General features: G+C 43.5%; 1 protein-coding gene across 10 annotated transcripts in view; it reads left to right on the top strand.

Moving 5' to 3' along the window:
• Positions 1–22,269, top strand: part of LOC144593414 (serine/threonine-protein kinase MRCK alpha-like) — a 324,476-nt gene that overhangs the window by 204,676 nt on the left and 97,531 nt on the right. For 6 of the 10 annotated variants that reach the window (XM_078398926.1, XM_078398933.1, XM_078398927.1 and 3 more), the window contains exons 12-15: positions 7,035–7,168; positions 8,126–8,368; positions 11,720–11,830; positions 18,356–18,603. In XM_078398926.1, the coding sequence (XP_078255052.1) occupies positions 7,035–7,168; positions 8,126–8,368; positions 11,720–11,830; positions 18,356–18,603 (736 nt within the window). The remainder of the gene's footprint in view (positions 1–7,034; positions 7,169–8,125; positions 8,369–11,719; positions 11,831–18,355; positions 18,604–22,269) is intronic. The other 4 variants (XM_078398932.1, XM_078398925.1, XM_078398934.1 and 1 more) reach the window with 2 other exon arrangements.

Here is a 22,269-nt window from a genome sequence, read left to right as displayed (position 1 = left end):
AGATTTTAATAAAGCACATTTTTATACATTTGTTAGTTGTTAGAGACATCAGCCAAACCTTAGGCTTACCAAACCTTAGGCTTACCAAAATCAACTGTTTGGAACATTATTAAGAAGAAAGGGAGCACTGGTGAGCTTACTAATCGCAAAGGGACTGGCAGACCAAGGAAGACCTCCACAGCTGATGACACAAGAATTCTCTCAATAAAAAATCCCCAAACACCTGTCCGACAGATCAGAAACACTCTTCAGGAGTCAGGTGTGGATTTGTCAATGACCACTGTCTGCAGAAGACTTCATGAACAGAAATGCAGAGGCGACACTGCAAGATGCAGACCACTGGTTAGTTGCAAAAATAACAGGTTACAGTTGGGCAGGTTACAGTTTGCCAAGAAGTAGTTAAAAGAGCAACTATAGTTCTGGAAAACGGCCTTGTGGATAGATGAGACGAAGATTAACTTATATCAGAGTGATGGCAAGAGCAAAGTATGGAGGAGAGAAGGAACTGCCCAAGATCCACAGCATACCACTTCATCTGTGAAACACGGTGGTGGGGGTGTTATGGCCTGGGCATGTATGGCTGCTGAAGGTACTGGCTCACTTATCTTCATTGATGATACAACTGCTGATGGTAGTAGCATAATGAATTCTGAAGTGTACAGACACATCCTATCTGCTCAAGTTCAAACAAATGCCTCAAAACTCATTGGCTGGCGGTTGATTCTACAGCAAGACAATGATCCCAAACATACTGCTAAAGCAACAAAAGGATTTTTTCAAAGCTAAAAAATGGTCAATTCTTGAAGAGAAGAGAAAACTGAAGAGAAAACTGAAGGGGACTAGCCCCCAAAACAAGCATAAGCTAAAGATAGCTGCAATACAGGCCTGGCAGAGCATCACCAGAGAAGACACCCAGCAACTAGTGATGTCCATGAATCGTAGGCTTCAAGCAAGGATATTCTTGCTATGGAGGGCGTGCAGCGTAGGTTCACTAGATTAATTCCCGGAATGGCGGGACTGTCGTATGTTGAAAGGCTGGAGCGATTGGGCTTGTATACACTGGAATTTAGAAGGATGAGGGGGGATCTTATTGAAACATATAAGATAATTAGGGGATTGGACACATTAGAGGCAGATAACATGTTCCCAATGTTGGGGGAGTCCAGAACAAGGGGCCACAGTTTGAGAATAAGGGGTAGGCCATTTAGAACGGAGATGAGGAAGAACTTTTTCAGTCAGAGGGTGGTGAAGGTGTGGAATTCTCTGCCTCAGAAGGCAGTGGAGGCCAGTTCGTTGGATGCTTTCAAGAGAGAGCTGGATAGAGCTCTTAAGGATAGCGGAGTGAGGGGGTATGGGGAGAAGGCAGGAACGGGGTACTGATTGATAGTGATCAGCCATGATCGCATTGAATGGCGGTGCTGGCTCGAAGGGCTGAATGGCCTACTCCTGCACCTATTGTCTATTGTCTATTGTCTATTGCATGCAAAGGATATGCAACAAAATACTAAACATGACTACTTTCATTTACATGACATTGCTGTGTCCCAAATATTATGGTGCCCTGAAATGGGGGGATTATGTATAAACACTGCTGTAATTTCTACATGGTGAAACAAAAAATGTATAAAAATGGCCTTTATTAAAATCTGACAATGTGCACTTTAACCACGTGTGATTTTTTTTCTATTACAAATCTCAAATTGTGCAGTACAGAGGCAAATTAATAAATAATGGGTCCTTGTCCCAAACATTATGAGGGCACTGTAGATAATTGCGCAAATTACGAAAACTACTTGGCGTGCCTTGCTCAAGGCTGACACTTGTATTAACCTAACTCCTTTTCAGTCAGATCTTTTTTGGCACAGTGGAGGGTTAAGGTTATGGCGCAAAATGGGCAGAGTGCTTTGTGAAAGGTGTTTTCAGAAATCGCATTTCGTCTAAAAGCACGCATCACTGAAAGGTGTGAGCTTTATAGAGAGATGACATGAAAGGAGAACAAATGGAAAAAAACCTGGAAATACTTATGGTAGCACTTGTGGAGCGAGAAACATGTAGAAAAAGACACAGAATGCTGGAGTAACTCAGTAGATCTCTGACTCAGCATCTCTGGAGATCATGGATAGGCTTTTTTTGCAGGTTGGGACCCTTCTTCGATTGATTGGGGTGGGGGGTGAGAGAAAGCTGGAAGAATACACCCCTCCTTCTATCATTCTCCCCCCCCACTTTTTTTAACCTCACCTCTCTTACCCGTACTGCACATAGGCTTGCACCTATTTTTCCCATTCCCCCTCCTCTTCCACCTAGATTGTTCCTCTGGATTCACAATTCATACTTCTATTCTTATCTCACCTTTTTGTCTTTTCATCTCCGGCCTTTGTCATTAAGTCATAAGTGATAGGGGTACAATTAGGCCATTCAGCCCATCAAGTCTACTCCGCCATTTAATCATGGCTGATCTATCTCTCCCTCCTAACTGCATTCTCCTGCCTTCTCCCCATAACTGACACCTGTACTAATCAAGAATCTATCTATCTATGCCTTAAAAATATCCACTGACTTGGCCTCTACAGCCTGAGGTGGCAAAGAATTCCACAGATTCACCACTCTCTGACTAAAGAAAATTCTCCTTTAATTCTGAGGCTATGACCTCTAGTCCTAGACTCTCCCACGAATGGAAACATCCTCTCCACGTCCACTCTATCCAAGCCTATCACTATTCAATGAGTTCTCCCTCATTCTTCTAAACTCCAGCGAGTACAGCCCAGTGCCGACAAACACTCATCATGGGTTAACCTACTCATTCCTGGAATCATTCTTGTAAACCTCCTCTGGACCCTCTCCAGAGACAGCGCATCCTTCCTCAGATATAGTGCTCACAATTGCTCACAATATTCCAAATGAGGCCTTACCAGCACCTTATAGAGCCCCAGCATTACATTCCTGTTTTTGTATACAAGCCCTCTTGAAATAAATGCTAGCATTGAGTTTGCTTTCTTTACTACCGATTCGACTTGCAGATTAACTTTTTGGGAATCCTGCACTAGCACTCCCAAATCCCTTTGCACCTCCGATTTCTGGATACTCTTCCCATTTAGAAAACAGTCTACGCTTTTATTCCTACTACACTTGCATGACTCCACACTTTGCTACACTATATTCCATCTGCCACTTCTCTGCCCACGCTCCCAACCTGTTTAAGTCCTTCTGCTGGTCCATGCTTTCTCTACACTACCTGCCCTTCCACCTATTTTCATATCATCTGCAAACTTAGCCACAAAGCCCTCATTCCCCTCATCCAAGAGGAGGGAGGATAAGGAGGGTTGAGGGTGATGGAGTGGGGGGGGGAGGGGGAGGTGGAGGGGAGGGAGGAGGGAGGGGGAGGGAAGAGGTGAGAGGGGGGAGGGGGAGGAGAAGGGAGGGGGGGGGGAAGGAGAGGGTGCTGCATCAATGCAGGAGAGGTTTGGGCCCAACGGGTCCACTTGGTCGAGTGGACTCTAAAATCTTACCAACCATCAAAGTCAGACTAACCGGCCTATAGTTCCCACTATTCTGCTTTGCTCTCTTCTTGTGCAGCGGGGTAATTTTGTCAATTTTCCAGTCATCTGGGACCACTCCTGCCTCTAGTGATTCTTGAAATATAACTATCAATGCCTCCACAATCTCTAAAGCCACCTCTTTCAGAACCCTAGGGTACAGGTGACCTATCCACCTTCAGCCCTTTCAGCTTTCCAAGCACCTTCTCCCTAGTAATAACCATCTGCTTATCAACCACCACCTCCCCACTCCCCCCTCACCTGTATCTACCTATCACTTGCCAGGCGTGGTCCTGACCCTCGTCACCTCCAGATTTCTCCCCTCTACTACAATCAGCCTGAAGAAGGGTCCTGACCTGAAATATCATCTATCCATGTTCTCTAGAAATGCTGCCTGACTCCTTGAGTGACTCCAACACTTTGTGTGTTTTTTTGTGAGAGACAGGTGACCTTGTACATCGGTAACCTGTCATCAGAACTAGTAGAAGTTTGAAGTTACAGAAGTATATTTGAGGGGGAAAAAAGAGGGACAGTGTGCTTACTGTGCTCCGATTTTTCTGTTTGCCAAATTTTAGATCAATCAGCCATGAAAAGTTTGATCAGTATTGAGTTGCTGTTATTTTTGTGCAAAGGAATTAACTGTGAGGGATTGCAAGATCTCCACACTTCCAGAAGATATAAGAAGCTAACAGCTTGCACAGCTCTAGATTATTTCAGGCTTTATCTTTCTCGTCTCATCTCTTTCATCCTAGTTGTCATTAGCCTGCTTTCCATTAAGCCTTCAGGATGAGGAGACCCAGATTGAAATGTGAAAGATTTCAACTGTACTCCAGCATTTTGTGAATAAATACCTATCCTCTGCATCTTCAGCTTAAGCAGTTTCCACATAACTGGGAATGACTTGAGCAAGATCAGCCAGGTGCAAAGGTGGGATGGCCAAGCATCATTCAATGACATGAAATAGGTGATTGATAAACAGAAGGACAAAGAGATGTATAGTGCTGGAAATACTTCACACATGACCACTTATATAAAAGGCCACTATCAGTGAATTCCAAATGAAATTTTCTGCTTCAAAAAGTTATTGGCTCATTTGTCAAGCTTTTCATTCTTCAAACCTACAGGGAATTTGAACAAACATGACATTTTATGTATTTGGAACACCATATGGTTTCAATTCCAGGAGGGGGTGGTCAGAGGTTTGACTGCTGCGTGCCTTAAAGGAGTAAATGAATAACAAATATTTTCAAAGATGGAAAGTTAGTTTTTGTAGAGTACAGAACAGATCAACACATACCATGTGAATCTGGAGGTGAAATTAGGTGTTGTCAGTCATGCAATTTAGTCTCAGTCAATCTGTCCACTGTGTTGCAGTTCTCTTTTCCACCCAATTTTTGTCTGGAACAATTGTAAGCTTTGCTGATGTTATGAACTTTGGCCATGTTTAAATTCTTTTGGCAAGTCTTATTGTTTTTTCTGGTTCTCTTTGTTTTACTTTGGGGATCATGTAGAGTCAATGTGACAAGACATTTCCTAATGAACCCCTGGCAACTCCAAGGGATACAGGGATACTTTAAAGGAGTAGAGGCTTCTGTATGTGTAAGAAGGAACTGCAGATGCTGATTTAAACTGAATATAGACACAAAAAGCCGAAGGGTCTGGACCCAAAACGTCACCCATTCCTTCTCTCCAGAGATGCTGACTGTCCCGCTGAGTTACTCCAGCTTTTTTGTCTATCACAGGTTCCTGTATTTGTTTGTTTTTTAATCCATTGGCCTTAGTTTTAAACAAGGAGGTATTCATATCATCATACAAAGATATAGTACGGAAACAGGCCCTTCAGCTCACTAAGTCCATGCCAACCATCAACCACTCTCAAACATCAACGCTACATTAATCCATTAAAAACAAAATCCTACATTCTCAGTTTTTACCATTCTCCTACACACATGGGGCAATTTACGGTGGCCAATTAACCTACAACTCCAGAGGAAATCCATGCAGTCACAGGAAGCACATGTAAACTGCACACTGTCAGTGCCCGAGGTCAGGACTGAACCCAGATCTCTGGGTTGTGAAACTGTGCTACGCAGTAAGATTTAGGTGAAATTACTCAGTTGAAATAAGGTATTTTAACCTTTAACAAGATATTTTAACCATTTTTAAATAACAAGCAGGATTTGGAACCCTAGTTCAAAAGTGCTGAAAAGAACAGGCAAGAAGTAGATGCAGAAGATTGCAAATACTGAGCTCATTTTGGCTGATTGTTTATTTTACGGTCCCAATTTTAATGCCAAGGTGTATTATTTAGCATTCAGCACTCTAAATTATAATTGTGCTCATTCTCATTTTTTAGAATAGCTATTATTACATAATTAGAACAAGTTGAAGGTTCCTTTATATTTGCTTTCCTTCTCTGTGTAAGTATTGTTTCTTGTTCCATATTTTTTCTATTTGTCTAATATTTTAAATTTCCAAACACTTTGGAAAATCACACTACAACATTTAATTGTTGTGGAATGTGGGGAGAATAAAATGGGATGAATGTTTAGACTTTAGAAATAGGGATATAATAGTAGAAAAGGGCCCTTCGGCCCACCAAATCCACGCTGACCAACAATCACATTAGTACTATCCTACGCACTAGGAACAATTTATAATTTTACTGAAGCCCAATTAACCTACAAACCTGTACGTCTTGGAGGAAACTGGAGCACCCAGAGAAAACCCATGCAGGTCACAGGGAGAACTCTCTTTTTCTTCTTCTTATGGGCCAAAATGCAGGAAATACGTGACAATTCCATGTAGTGTTATATATTGAAGTATCCATAATGCATATTTGGAAGTCCAGCAATGACAGTTCAAAGAGTATTTACAAGACAGAATTGTTTTGTATTGGGTTTTAGAACTCTGAGGATGCTGGCTGTTTTTTTATATTGGATGTGCGGTGGGGGGGACAGGGGGTTTGGTGTGGCGTACAACCTGGTGTGTGCTCTGCTTTGAGGTTGGTGGGGTCATTAATACTTGAGGAGCGGTGTCATGTAGTTAACTATTGCAATATTGCATGGATGACCCTTTAAGCAGTTATGTTTTTTATTTTTTGGTGGATTACCAATGTCTATTATTGGGCTGGTGTGATACTGGTTGTGCAAGTTACCTGTTGTGCTTATATTGGGTTGGTGGGATGCTGGTGATTATATTTGCATTGGGTCTGGGGTTGCTGGGACAGCTGAATTTGCTTGTCTTCTGGTAAGATTCATCTTGTTTTATTCACACCATCCTGAACCATCCCAACAAATCTGGCAGAGGTCGGCTTGGTTTCCACCATATTCTTGTTTCAGATTCCAGCAGCCTTGCATAAAGCTGCTTTAATATTTTGTTTTTCTCATCTGGCTCCCTTTTTAGTAATGTTTTACTCATGAAGAAGAACGGTTTAAGATACAAGCACAATGCTATATCTGTGCACTGTAAGTAATCGGTTATTCCTGCCGCTTATTCCAGACTCCGGACACCTGGAGCAGCAGCTTGAAGAAGCAAGCCTCATCAGACGAGATTTTGAAGAGGGCTGCAGGCAAATTAAAGCACTTGAGAAACAAATCAAAACTGCAAAGCAAGAGAAAGAGGATCTTCAAAAGGTAATTGCACATTCAAGTGTTATAGCTCCTGTCACTTCACAGAAAGGGCGAGGAGATGGGAATTGTGGCTGAGGCAAATTGAAATACTCACCCACAGTTAAACTGAATTTCTTGCCAGTGCCTGATAAAACATGCACAAGGCCAGCTCTAACCTGACAGTGATGTGAATCCTGATAGATCACGTTTCTGACTGTGAAACCTGTCAACAGCAAAACAAAAGAACAATTCTCGAAATAATGGCAAACCGCCACAATAAATTGAGGAAAGATAAACAACATTTGAAAACACATTGCAGGTCAGTCATTTGAAAGAGACAGGAATATACGAGTAATAACTCAATACAAAACAATGGTCAAGCTACAGTCTGCCACCTTGAGTGCACGCATCAGGGAACAGCTTCTTCCCCACTGTTGAGCAAAGGGGAAGATACAGAGGCAGAATATTATTCTCACAATTGTAGTGCACCAGTCCCAAAGACACTGAAGATAAGCACAAGATGTTGGAGTAACTCAGCAGGACAGGCAGCATCTCTGAAGAGAAGGAATGGGTGACGCATCCAAAGGCTCGACCCGAAACGTTACCCATTCCTTCTCTCCAGAGATGCTGCCTGTCCCACTGAGTTACTCCAACATTATGTATCTATCAACACTTCTGTATGTCATGGATTTATATTTTCACTACAGCAAATTGCTGTTGGTTCTTTGCACAGTGAAAAAAAGACACAAAGTACTGGAGTAACTCAGTGGGTCAGGCAGCATCTCTGGAGAACATGAATAGATGTCGTTTTAAGTCTGGATCCTTCTTCAGACCCTTCCCATAGTGTAACTGTTAAATCTGCTCACTCAACTGTTGGGACATATACCTCTGCTCCACATTATTCTACTTTCCTGCTTGAGAAATTTGGTTTTAATGACTATAAGATGGCCTATTAATTTTTTAATTATACCCTCTATTCAGGATATAATTGAATCTAATGAACGGTTGAAAGTGCAAACCAAAGAGCTCAAAGATGCCCATAGCCAGCGTAAGCTGGCAATGCAAGAGTTCTCAGAGATGAATGAGAGAGTTACAGACCTGCGTTCCCAAAAGCAAAAGCTTACCCGTCAGCTCCGAGACAAGGTGGAAGAAATGGAGTCAACGATGCAGAAAACCGAGACTTTGCGACAAGAGCTACGGAGAGTAGAGCGTGCCAAAAAAGAGGTGGGTTTGAGTTTCCACTTTGGATTGGAATTTCAGACAAATTAACACTGGCCCTCCTCTCCCTGGCCCTTCTCTCCTCTCCTCTCCCCTCCCTTCCCAACTCACTTGTCCTTTTCCCTTCCCAGAAGTAGACGTGTTGGTCACTTACTCCAGTGTCAGGGCAGCAGCAGGTTTGGCAGCGTGGAGAGACAGAGCAGTGGACCTCACAGATGCACCTCTCAATGAGCAATCCTTTTCCACTCTTGCCTCTGTTTCCCTCTTGTGTCTGGACCTAGACATTCTTTTCCGCAATTTAAATTGAGGAATATAATTTCCCTGCAGAACTCCCATGCTATTTCCATGCTGTATCTGTTGAAACAGGCCCTTCGGCTGACCACCGATCACCCATTCACACGAGTTCGATGTTATCCCACTTCATACACACTGGGGGCAATTTACAGAGGGCCAATTAACCAAACATTTAGGATGTTGGAGGAAAATGGGGCATCCAGAGGAAACTCACATGGTCACAGGGAAAACATGCAAACTCTGCACAGACAGTCAGGATTGACCTCAGGTGTCTGGCGCTGTCAGGCAGTGGCTCTCCCGCCTGTTTGTCTAGTGAAGGGGATCACCAGGGGATCAGCCACATAGTCAAAACCAAATGCCTATTATATTTTCAATGGAAAGACGGCAAGATATTGTGGATGTGTAGATATATATTCCTTTTGCAGCAAGGGGGTTGCGTTAATGGATGGTTATCCAGAACACAGGCCTTTTGATTGGGAAATAATTAGAATCACCACAACATCTGTGTTATTAAAATTCAAGTTGCTGCAAAATCGCTATTTAGAAGCTTGCATCATTAATAATGACTATTAAATTACCGTAGTGTAACAACTTATTTAGTTCACTGATGTCCTTCAATGAATGAATCTGCTGCCCTTGCCCGGTGATTGGCTTTTATCAATCATCTAACATGATACAGCACATGTTAGACAGGGAGGAATGAGTGCTGTTTTTCCCAGCAACATCTACAGTGCATTTATGAATGAGAAAGCTTTTTTGTTTCAAATGTCCTTGTACATTTTGCTTGAATGAATGCTGTGTGACAATGAGTCAAAGAGAGGTTGAACACAGTTATATGCTGTGGTAATAAAGCTGCCCAGAGCTGAGGTCCTGAGTATCCTGTTCACACTGTGCAGCAGCATCTCCTCAGGCCATGAATGTGATATAAACTCTCCTACGCATTACATTATTGGATTTCCCAGTACATCACTCAGTTGCATTTGCCAAAATGGTCCTACGCTCATTCTATTATTACTTGTTACTCTGTTATTGGTCCAGCTTTGGAAAGTAATTTATAAGGAAGATGCAGAGAACTCTTATAATATATTTCAAAAGCTGGGTTTTCTTACTTTTTCACACAATATACCCTGTAATGTCTTTTCTTTCTACCCCATTGCTTGTCTGACATTGCAACGGTAAATAGCTTCACTGTGAGTGATCAATCATGAAGGGTGCCAGCTGCCTGATGCACAGCCTACCTCCATTCTGTTTTGTTGGTTGTTCAGTGCCAAGCAAAACAGGAATGAGTCTATACATATCTGACTGCTCTATTGTGCACTAATGTTTACATTCAGAGCTGCTCTGGTGATGAAATGTGTTGTTTCTAGATTGAAACAGGCCAAATGCTGAAATATTGAATGTTATTTTTTATATAAAATGCGCACTTAAGTGAAAGCCGGTGCTACAATTATTGACCAGGGTCATTAACAGCACTGACAACACAAGTAGATAGGATGCTAAGGTGTGTGACAAACTTGCCTTCATTGGTTGGGGCATTGGGCACAAGAGTCAGTAAGTCATTTTGCAGCTTTATAATACTTTAGTTAGGCAGCATTTGGAGTATTGAATTGAATTGAAAGACACAGCATGGAAGCAGGCCATCCAGCCCACTGAGCCCACGCCAACCATCGATCACTCTTTTGCACTAGTTCTATATTATCCCACTTTCTCATCTACTCCCTGCACACTAGGGGCAATTTACAGAGGTCATTTAACCTACTCTGGTCTTTTGGATGTGGGAGGAAACCGGCGCACCCTGAGGAAACCCACGCGGTCACAAGGAGAATGTGCAAACTCCACACAGACAGCACTCACGGTCAGGGTCGAACCTGGGTCCCTAACGGTGTGAGGCAGCGGTTCTATCTGCTACATCACTGTTTCGCCCTACCGTGTGTACAGTTCTGATCGCCTCATTATAAGAAGGTTGTGGAGTCTTTGGAGAATTCATAAGTTCGTCAGACATAGCAACAGAATTAGGCCATGTGGCCCATTCCAACATGGCTGATCTATTTTTTTCCTTTCAACCTCATTCTCCTGCCATTCCCTGTAACCTTTTACACCTTAACTCATCAAGAACTGCTTTAAAAATACCCCATGACTCTGCCTCCACCGCCATCTGTGGCCATGAATTCCACAGATTCACCACCCTCTGGAGAAATAAATTCCTCCTTATTTCCATTCTAAAGGGATGTCCTTTTATTCTGAGACTGTGCCCTCTGACCCTAGATTCTCCCACTACTGGAACCATCCCATCCACATCCATGCAGCAGAAATGTAATTCCATACTAGGGTAGTTTGAAACTTGAATGGAAACCTTCAAGAGGAGACAGCACCATGTCCCTGCTGCATTTGTATTCTGTTGATAAAATATGAAGGTTTGAGTTAAGAAGGGTCTCGACTCGAAACGTCACCCATTCCTTCTCTCCAGAAATGTTGCCTGTCCCGCTGAGTTACTCCAGCATTTTGTGTCTATGAAGGTTTGGGAAGTGTTGACAGAGTAACAAGCAACTCAACAACAGAGTAACTCAACAAGCAACAGCAGTGTGTTTTGTAGTTGGCAGTGGGCGTGCTGCAAAACAAGTCTCCTGCATCAAGGGTAGTGACCATGCCTGACACTAGGTCCTGCAAGTGTCACCATGTATCAGGTCTTGCATTAATGTTATTCAAGTCTTGTGTGTGTGTGGACTGTCCAAGGAACATAAATAGAACTGAGCAATCTATGATTGTCAACGAGTCATATAACTGCTGAAAATGGCTGGGGCTGAAACTGTATATTATACTACAAAGATGTCACAGGGTGTGATTTTCTTTTGTGCATGGTTCCACAGGAACACACTATCCCATAACTCTCCCAATTTCACGTTTAAAACCCCCACACTTGTCAGATGGCCATTTACCTGCAGGCAGCTTCTCCCAATTACCTCCAGTATTTGATGGTTTCTACATTTCCACTGGGAGGCTACTTGTAATAATGGTTCTTGTGTACCTAACTTCCTTCTCAATATCAATGTTTTCCAAAACCAGCGGGACATGCAGATGGAAGAATCAGCTGCAGAGGCAACGAAGGAGAGAAAGCTGCGAGAGCGGAGTGAGCAGTACGCAAAGCAACTGGAGGATGAACTTGAGGGGCTCAAGGTGAGACTGGCTGCTAGGGAAATGCCCGATTGCCTCCTGCTTCCAACAAGATGAATGGGGAGAGCATGGCGTCAACCAGGATTTCCCAAAGAGCTGATGCGGTAAAGTAGAATTGTTACAAAAAAACACAACCAGCGACCTGAAGGAAAGATGCTGATTCACTTTATAAGGTAGAAAGGAGAATAAAGAAGTGGGAAGTTAGAACAGTGTCTTGGACAATCTCATTGCAGTAAATTACAGAGAAGTGTAATCTATTTCTAGAAACTTGGCATGTTTCAATTCCCATAATCTGCATATATGAATTGACAGGGAGAGGTTTTAAAGCCCCACTGTGTTTATTGTTTTTTATTTTAATGTAGTATTAATAAATATGCAGTTAAGTCAGCAAATTCAGAAAAGTCTACAATCCTAAAGATATTGGAAACTTCTCGATTTCATCCGAGATTAGACTTCAGAGTCCCTTATTTGAAAACTCTGTCGTCTTCGTCGTCATCGTCCGTTCCCCCCCCCCGGGAACTGAAATATTTAAAGCTTTAAGATAATCGGAGATACAATAAATATGAAATAAAAATCAGAAATACTCACCAGGTCAGGCAGAGTTTGCAAAGAGAGAAACAGATTAATGAACTTTCATTCATTCTATCGAAAGTCTGAAACGTTGACTCTTTTTATCTCCACAGATACTGCATGACTTGATGAGTATTTCTAACTTTCTCTGTTATTATGTAAAGTTATTTTTGTTTCTCTTTAGTTTCCAGGATACACTCATTTTAGTAGCAGCAGAAATATGGTATTCTTGCACAGAATTATCCCTTAGCATGCATGCATTCTTAAAGGAATCAACATATTTGATTTGATAATTCTTGCATCTGAGGCAGGTAATCTGCATTCAAACTCCATCTATTGGAGATATAATCTAGGCCAACAATATACTCCACTGTACATAGGATGTGCTGCTTTGTTGGAACTGTTCGTCCAGATGAAATGTTAAATCAGGGTGTCGATCACATTCCTCATGGATGTAAAAGATTCTGTGATATTACTGGTGAGCAAGTTGTCATCGTCAAAGAAATCACCCATTGTGTAGTGATTTCTAAAGCATTCACCATGTTCAAACTGAAAATATAATACTGATAAAATCTGTAAAGACCTGTAAAGGCTGCTGCATAATGTTAGGCACCAAAACTTTCATGCCTCGGTGAATGTAGGAAGAAATTTAATTTATTTCAAAACATCTTTTATATCATAGAGTTATAGATCCAGTCAGCATGGAAACAGGCCCTTCAGCCCAACTCAACCATGCCGATCAATTGCTCCATTGAGCTAGTCCCATTTGTCTGCGCCCGGCACATATCCCTCCAAATCTTTCCCCTCCATGTGCCTGCCCAAGTGTCTTTTAAATGTCATAATTGTTCCTGTCTCTACCACTTCATCTGGCACTCTTTATGTATACTCACAACCATCTGTATGTAAAATTTGCCCCTCAGGTTCCTATTAAATCTTTCCTCTCTCACATTAAACCCTTATCCTCTAGTTGTTGACTCCCCTGCCCAGGGAAAAAGATTGTGGCTGTTCACTTTATCTTTTTACTTCATGATCTTATAAACCTCTATAAGGTTACCCCTCAGCCAGGGGAAAAAGATCCAGCCTTTCCCTATAAGTCAAACCCTCCAGAACTGGTAACATCCTTATAAATCTTCTTTGCACTCTTTTCAGTTTTTAAGTTTAATAACATCAATTATATAGAAGGACATTCAGAACTGTACATAGTACTCCAAATGTAATCTTAACAAAGTCTTGTGCAGCTGCAACATGATGTTCCAACTTCTGTGCTCAATATCCTACAAGGAAAAAAGCTACATAAATTAGGTTAAGGCCATTTCAGCCATTTAATCAGTTTGATGATTAAATGTTGAGCTGATTAAATGGCTGAATTGGGCTGAGCTTACGCTCAACCGATGAATTATCCATTTTGAAGCATGGCAGCCAACTTGTCCAGTTTTACGGGAAGAATCCACCAGAATATCTTGCTAATAGTATTGTTTTAGACATTGGCATTGATAAGGATACTGGAAGAAGCCTCTTGTACTTCTCCAATATTGACACAAGATCTTTTGTTAAACCAGACAGTCCTTGTTTAAAAGATGGAATAACGGACAGTTTAACAGGTTCCTCGCAGTTCTACCGATGCTAAATGAGCACCAAATTGTAAATTTAGTATACTTAACCGGCACAAGTAATTGCTACCAACTACAAAATATGACATTTATGCACGTTAAGAAGTTTAAAGTCTGAATTTGTATTGGGAATGTTGGTGTTCTGTTGTTTAAAGGTGATAAAATTCATGAATCGAATTGGTCATCACGGGTGGCTGTGAATGAATAGAAACATAGAAAATAGGTGCAGGAATAGGCCATTCGGCCCTTCGAGCCAGCGCCGCCATTCAATATGATCATGGCTGATCATCAGCACCCTGTTCCTGCTTTCTCCCCATATCCCTTGATTCCGTTAGCCCTCAGAGCTCTATCTAACTCTCTCTTGAATACATCCAGTGAATTGGACTCCACTGCCTTCTCATAGAGTCATAGAGTCCTACAGCACAGAAAGAGGTCCTTCGGCCCATCGTGTCCGCGCCGCCCGTTACCAACTCAGTCTAATTTTAATCCCATTTTCCCGCATTTGGACCGTTGCCCTGAATGTTGTAGCATTTCAAGTGCCCATCCAAATGCCTCTTAAACGTTGTGAGTGTTCCCGCCTCCACCACCACCCCAGGCAGTGAGTTCCAGACTCCAACCACCCTCTGGGTGAAAAAGTTCTTTCTCACATCCCCCCGAAACCTCCCTCCCCTTACCCTGTATCTATGTCCCCTCGTTGTTGAACCTTCCACCAGTGGAAGAAGTTCCCCGCCATCTACCTTATCTATGCCCCTCATGATCTTGTACACCTCGATCATGTCCCCTCTCAGCCTTCTCTGCTCCAGGGAAAACAACCCCAGTCTGCTCAGTCTCTCCTCATAGCCGAGGTCCTTCATCCCTGGCAGCATCCTGATGAATCTCCTCTGCACCCTCTCCAAAGCTACCTCATCCTTTCTATAATGTGGTGACCAGAACTGTACACAATACTCCAGCTGTGGCCTCACCAGTGTTCTGTACAATTCCATCATTACCCCCCTACTTTTATATTCGATGCCCCGGCTAATGAAGGCCAGTAACCCATATGCCTTTTTGACCACCCTGTCCACCTGTCCTGCTGCCTTCAAGGACTTGTGTACCTGTACTCCAAGGTCCCTCTGTACCCCTGTCTTCCCTAGGGTCCTTCCATTCATGGTGTACTCCCTCTCCAAGTTATTTCTGCCAAAGTGCATCACCTCGCACTTTTCAGGATTAAATTCCATCTGCCACTGCTCCGCCCATCTGACCATCTCATCTATATCCTCCTGCAGCTTGCAGATCCCTTCTTCGCTATTCATCACCCCCCCTACCTTTGTGTCATCTGCAAACTTGCTGATCATGCCCTGTACGTTGACATCCAGTTCATTTATGTAGATTACAAACAGTAAGGGACCCAACACCGATCCCTGCGGCACCCCACTGGACACCGGCCTCCAGTCACAGAAGCACCCTTCTACCATCACCCTCTGCCTTCTGTCACTAAGCCAGTTTTTTATCCATTTTGCCAAGGTGCCCTGGATCCCATGGGCTCTTACCTTCTTGACTAGTCTCCTGTGTGGGACCTTGTCAAAAGCCTTACTGAAATCCATGTACACCACATCCACTGCACTACCCCCATCTACCTCCTTGGTCACCCCTTCAAAAAATTCAATCAAGTTAGTCAGACACGACCTTCCCTTAACTAAGTCATGTTGACTATCCTTAATTAACCCTCGATTCTCCAAGTGAAGACTGATTCTGTCCCTCAGAATCTTTTCTAGCAGCTTCCCCACCACCAATGTCAGACTCACCAGCCTGTAGTTCCCAGGTTTATCCCTACAGCCCTTTTTAAATAATGGCACCACATTAGCTATCCTCCAGTCCTCCGGTACATCCCCTGTTGCAAGAGAGGCTCTGAAAATTTGTGCCAGAGCCCCCGCAATCTCCTCCCTTGCCTCTCTCAGCATCTTGGGATACATCTCGTCAGGGCCCGGAGACTTATCCACTTTTAAGCCTGCCAGAGCCTCCAGCACCGCCTCCCTGTCAATAGCAATATGCTCAAGAACATCACAACCCTCCTGCTCCATTTCTAAGTCCGCATCGCCCTCCTCCCTCGTAAAAACAGATGCAAAAAAATCATTTAAAACATCTCCTACATCCTCTGTTTCCACTATGGTCCCTGATGGGCCCCACTCTTTCCCTCGTTATCCTCTTACCCTTGATATACTTATAGAACACTTTGGGATTTTCTTTTATTTTGCCCGCTAGTGCTATCTCATGGCCCCTTTTTGCTCTCCTAATTTATTTTTTAAGAATCGCCCTACACCTTCTGTATTCCTCGAATGATGTCTGTGCCTTAAGTTCTTTATGCCTTCCAAAAGCCCCCCTTTTTTTTCGAATCAATCCTACTATATCGTTCGACATCCAAGGTTCTTTGGACTTGTTTGTCCCACCCTTAAACTTTAGGGGAACATGCTTCCTCTGTACTTTTTCAATTATTCCTTTGAATGACTCCCACTGTTCTGATGCGGTCCTCCCCACGAGAAGCTGATCCCAGTCCACTAGGGCCAACTTCTGCCTTATCAGATTAAAATCGGCCTTGCCCCAATTTAGAAATTTTCCTCTTTCCTCTGGTCCCTCTTTATCCTTTTCCATTACCACCTTAAATATCACTGAATTGTGATCACTGTCACCAAAATGCTCTGCCACTGACACTTCAGCCACCTGTCCGGCCTCATTTCCCAAGATTAAGTCCAATACCGCCCCCTCCCTTGTTGGACTTTCAACATATTGGCTCAAAAAGCCCTCCTGGATGACCCTTAGGAACTCTGCACCCTCAGGGCCCTTGACACTTTGGCTATCCCAATCAATATTCGGGAAGTTGAAATCCCCTACTATTACTACCCTGTTGTTTTCACACACCCCCGAGATTTGCCTACAAATATGTTCTTCTATTTCTCTCTGACTGTTTGGGGGTCTGTAGTATACACCCAGTAAGGTGCATGCCCCTTTTCTATTTCTCAATTCCACCCAAATAGCCTCATTTGAGGAACCCGCTAATATGTCATCCCTTCTTACAGCAGAAATAGATTCTTTGATTAATACTGCAACACCCCCTCCCCTTTTTCCCTGCTCTCTGTCTCTCCTGAAGATTCTATATCCTGGAATATTGAGCTGCCAGTCCTGCCCTTCCTTCAACCATGTTTCCGTAATGGCAACAATGTCGTACTCCCATGTGTTCAGTAACACCTTCAATTCATCCCCCTTGCTTCCAATACTCCTTGCATTAAAATAAATGCCGTTCAGACTTGCCCTACCCCATTGTGCTGGGGCATTCTTGTTCTGCCTCCCAATCTGACCAGTTTTTTCCTCTATATTTTCCTTCTCCTCACCCCCTATACTAGCTCCATGCTGTATCCCAACCCCCTGCCAAATTAGTTTAAACACTCCCCAACAGTGCTAGCAAACCTCCCCGCCAGGATATTGGTCCCCCTCTGGTTAAGGTGGAGACCATCCGGCCTATACAGTTCCCACCTTTCCCAGAAACAGGCCCAATTATCCAGAAAAACGAATCCCTCCCCCCTGCTCCAACTCCTGAGCCACACATTAAACTGCTCTATCCTCCTATTTCTATACTCACTAGCTCGTGGCACAGGGAGTAATCCAGAGATTACAACCTTAGATGTCCTACATTTCAATCCTCTACCTAGTCCTTTTTTTAACTCTCTTCCTAGCCCCCTAAATTCTCCTTTCAGGACCTCTTCCCTTATCCTACCTATATTGTTGGTACCTATATGTACCACGACCTCTGGCTCCTCTCCCTCCCCTTTCAGGATATCCTGGACACGCTCAGACACATCCCGGACACCGGCACCAGGGAGGCAAACCACCATCCGGGTCTCCCGACTGCGTCCACAGAATCGCCTATCTGACCCCCTCACTATAGAGTCCCCTATTACTATCGCTCTCCTCTTCCTTTCCCTACCCTTCTGAGCAACAGGGCCGGAATCCGTGCCAGAGGCCCGGGCGCCGTCGCTGCCCCCAGGTAGGCTATACTCCCCAACAACACCTAAACAGGAGTATTTATTACCAAGGGGTACATCCACTGGGGTACTCTCTAGTCCCTGCCTCTGCTCCTTGCCCCCCTTAACCGTGACCCACTTGTCTACCTCCCGTGGTCTTGGAGTGACCACCTCTTTATAACTCCTCCCTATAACCTCCTCACTCTCCCTAACCAGACGAGGCAGAGAATTCCACAGATTCACAACTCTCTGGGTGAAAAGGTGAATAGAGGATGTTATCGTTTTTCTGACCTGGGGCAGTATGCCATGCAACTGGTTCTATTATTACAGCCTCAAATGTGTTTTGTTAACAGCAGAAGCATGTTGGACGATCCCCTGGTGTGAGCAGTACAGAGCATCAACAAGAAGTGGCAAAGCTTAAGGCTGACTTGGAGAAAAAGACAGTGTTCTATGAGGAGGAGCTGACTAAACGGGAAGCTCTGCATGCTACTGAGATTAGGAACTTGAAGAAGGAGCTTCGAGATGCGGAAGGACAGCACCTCGCCCTCAAGAAGGAAATAATGATTTTAAAAGACAAGTTAGAGAAGAATAGGAGAGAAAGGTAAGTGTGCCACTTGACCGATTCCTGCGGTGAAAAGCTGTCATGCGCAAGAGCTTTTCACCTGAATCGGCTGCAGATGTTCATTTGGCACCTACCAAAGTGGCTGTGGACCTGAGAATAAAGACAATAAGAATATTATTTTTGAATGAAGGGATGGATTATACTGTAGCCATGTATTATTTAGAATTCTCCGTTCTAGAGAGCTGGGCAGGTTGTCAGCAGAAATGGTCAAATCTGAGATTTAAGATATAATGGGAGTCAGACCATGGGGTTAGAATGCAAAAGGACATTGAGGCCAAGATTGGATCAGCATGATTGTATTGAACATCAGAACATGTTCAATGGGCCATTTGGTCTGCTCCTGCTTCTGTTTTCGATGCTCTACAGAGTGGTTCAGAGTTGGTCATCATAAAATCACCTGCTGACTCGTTTTCTCCATTGCGAATTTGTCTTTCATTACATCGCATGGCCCAGTTTAGCAATGCAGTACAGGGTTTCTCTTAGTGTAGCCGTCTGACTGCACTGACAGAACTAGTGCATGGAAATAGGAGCAGGAGAACACTCCCCAGGCCTCTCAAGCTTGCCCCACCATTCAATGTATTCATGGTTGATGTCTGCTGGCTTCAGTTCTTTCAAATATTATCTATCTCCACCTTAAATCCTTCTGATGAGCTAGCCTCCTACATCTGAATCTCAATGAATCACTGGGGAGAGATTTGCAGAGATTCATTGCGTAGAAGAGGAAATAATTCCTCCACACCAGTTTTAATAGATTGGCCCCTTATTTCGTCTTATGTCCCCTTGTTGGGACTCTCCCACTGGTGAAAACATCTCAACATCTACTCTGTCAAAAGCCCTTAGGATATTATGTTTCAAAAAGATCACTCCTCATTCTTTTAAACCCCAAGGAATATAAATCAAAACTCCCTAACCTGTACAGCGCCAGAGATCCAGGTTCGATCCTGACTACGGGTGCACTCTGTACGGGGTTTGTATGTTCTCCCCGTGTCCATATGAGAACTGGGGTCATTGGCACAGCCTTATTGGACTCCTGTTGCCATGCAAGTGTTCTGTCACTGCGGCTCTATACAGTCCCATTTCTGGACTGCAAGGTCGCAGCATTTTTGCCTCCCTTAAGAAACAGCTCAGTGGCAAGCAGATCAGGGTGGGAGATATGGTGGCAGATGAAAGCAAACATTTTAACAAAAGGAAAGACAATTGGAACCATTCTTTCAACCAGCTTATGTACAGTTTACATATTGTGACCGGTCGCGCAGCGATAGAGTTGCTGCTTTACAGCGAATGCAGCACCGGAGACTCAGGTTCGATCCTGACTACGGGTGCTGCACTGTAAGGAGTTTGTACGTTCTCCCCGTGACCTGCGTGGGTTTTCTCCGAGATCTTCGGTTTCCTCCTACACTCCAAAGACGTACAGGTATGTAGGTTAATTGGCTGGGTAAATGTAAAAATTGTCCCTAGTGGGTGTAGGATAGTGTTAATGTGCGGGGATCACTGGGCGGCACGGACTTGGAGGGCCGAAAAGGCCTGTTTCCGGCTGTATATATATGATATGATGATATGATATTTAATCAACTAAAGGTAGCCAAAGTCATATGTTGAAGTTCCAATGGCTTGATTTAATTCACCAAATCAAAGATTTTTTAGGTTTATTTGAAATCTTTCAGTGTAGTGTATAAGAGGAACTATCAGATTGGTAGAGGGCACAAGACAAGGTGGCTTGGGTTAGCGTTGGTGCATTCTACAGTCAGTGCTGCGTACTTCTTGTATGTGGTGCAACCAGTGGAAGTCTTTTGAATCATTAATATGGAAATAAGCCATATGTTCTGAATATTAGGGAATGGTTTTAAAATGACATATTAATTGAATCATAGAATAACTTTGACAGGCATTAGCTTGCTACTGCTGTTACTACAATGCATACATCTCACTTCCCTGCACTTTCCCAAAACTGCAAATTATTTTCCCTCAACAGCTTTTTAATTTCTCGCTTGAAAGCCATAATTGACTCTTTCAACTGAGACTGAGTTCCAGATCATTGATGTAAACATATTTTTATCAGAGCCCCCATTGTATAATTTGCCTTTTGCTCTAAATATCTATCCATGTTCTCTGGAGAAGCTGAGTTACTCCAGCAGTCTGTGTCTTTTTTTTGCAAACCAGTATCTGCAGTTCCTTGTTTCTACTCTAACTCTGTGCCTAGTTGTCCGTAAATCATTCATTAATAGAACATAGTTCAGCACAGCACAGAAACAGGCCTTTCAACCCATGGTGTCTGCCAACCATGATATCAATGTAAATGAATTCCATCTGCCCACACATGGTCCCTATCTCTCTGTTCCCTGTCTGTTTATGTGCCTGTCGAATTGTCTCTTACACGCTGTCTGCTTCCACCACCTCCCCTGACATCTGCAATTCTCTGTGTAAAAAAAAACCTGTCTTATAAATCTCCTTTAAACTCCCCCCACCCCTCCTCTCAGTTTAAAGCTATGCCCTGTAGATTTGATATTCCCACCCTTGGAAAAAGACCCACATTGGTATATGTATTGTGTTGGAAGGAACTGCAGATGCTGGTTTAAAGTCTGAAGAAGAGTCTCGACCCGAAATGTCACCCATTCCTTCTCTCCAGAGATGCTGCCTGTCCCGCTGAGTTACTCCAGCATTTTGTGTCTATCTTTGGTATATATATTCCTGGGACTAATCAGGGCTTTTGGAAAAGACAATGACAGTGCGAATGATTCCAAAATGGACTTATTGCCCTGGGACAATGTTATTGTCATCTGTTGGCGGCAGCGCATGGTGTAAATAACTATTCAGGAGAAAGCAGCAGCAGGAGCCAGGTCACTGGCAACAAGACAAACTCTGAGGCACGGTGGGGAAGGGGGAAGTCAGACAGGGCTACGGTGATATGAGGATTGATAGTTAGGGGGGCAGGCAGCAGATTCTGTAGCCACAGACGGGAGTCCAGGATGGTGTGTTGCCTCTCTGGTGCCAGGGTTCATGATGTCTCCAAGCAAATCTAGAACATTCTCAAGGGATAGGGGAACAGCCAGATGTCACCCACACTGCATAAATGATACAGGTAGAAAAAGGGATGAAATCCTGCAGAGTGAATACAGGGAGTTAGGCCAAATGTTAAAACGCAGGACTTTATGGATAGTGATCTCTGGATCCACGTGCTAGTCAGGATAGGAATAGGAGGATAGGATAGATGAATATATGGTTGAGGAGTTGGTACAGGGAGCAGAAATTCAGATTTTTAGACCATTCTGGTCTCTTCTGGGGTAGGAGTGCCTTGTACAAGAGGGCCAGTTTACATACAAACATAAAAATAGGTGTAGGAGGAGGCCATTCAGCCCTTTGAGCCAGTACCGCCATTCATTGGGATTATGGCTGATCATTCGCAATCAGTAACCTGTGCCCAACTTCTCCTTATATCCCTTGATTCCACTAGCCCCAGACCTCTATCTCTCTCTTAAATTCATCCAGTGATTTGGCCTCGACTGCCCTCTGTGGCAGCGAATTCCACAAATTCACGACTCTGAGTGAAAAAGTTCCTTCTCACTTCAGTTTTAAATGGCCTCCCCTTTATTCCAACACTGTGGCCCATGGTTCTGGACTCCCCCAACATTGGGAACATTTTTCCTG

The sequence above is a fragment of the Rhinoraja longicauda genome, chromosome 5, assembly GCF_053455715.1.
Source record: "Rhinoraja longicauda isolate Sanriku21f chromosome 5, sRhiLon1.1, whole genome shotgun sequence".
In the NCBI taxonomy this organism is placed as follows: domain Eukaryota; kingdom Metazoa; phylum Chordata; class Chondrichthyes; order Rajiformes; family Arhynchobatidae; genus Rhinoraja; species Rhinoraja longicauda.
The sequence above is the reverse complement of the archived record's forward strand: the minus strand, read 5'-3'. Positions and strand labels throughout refer to the sequence as shown.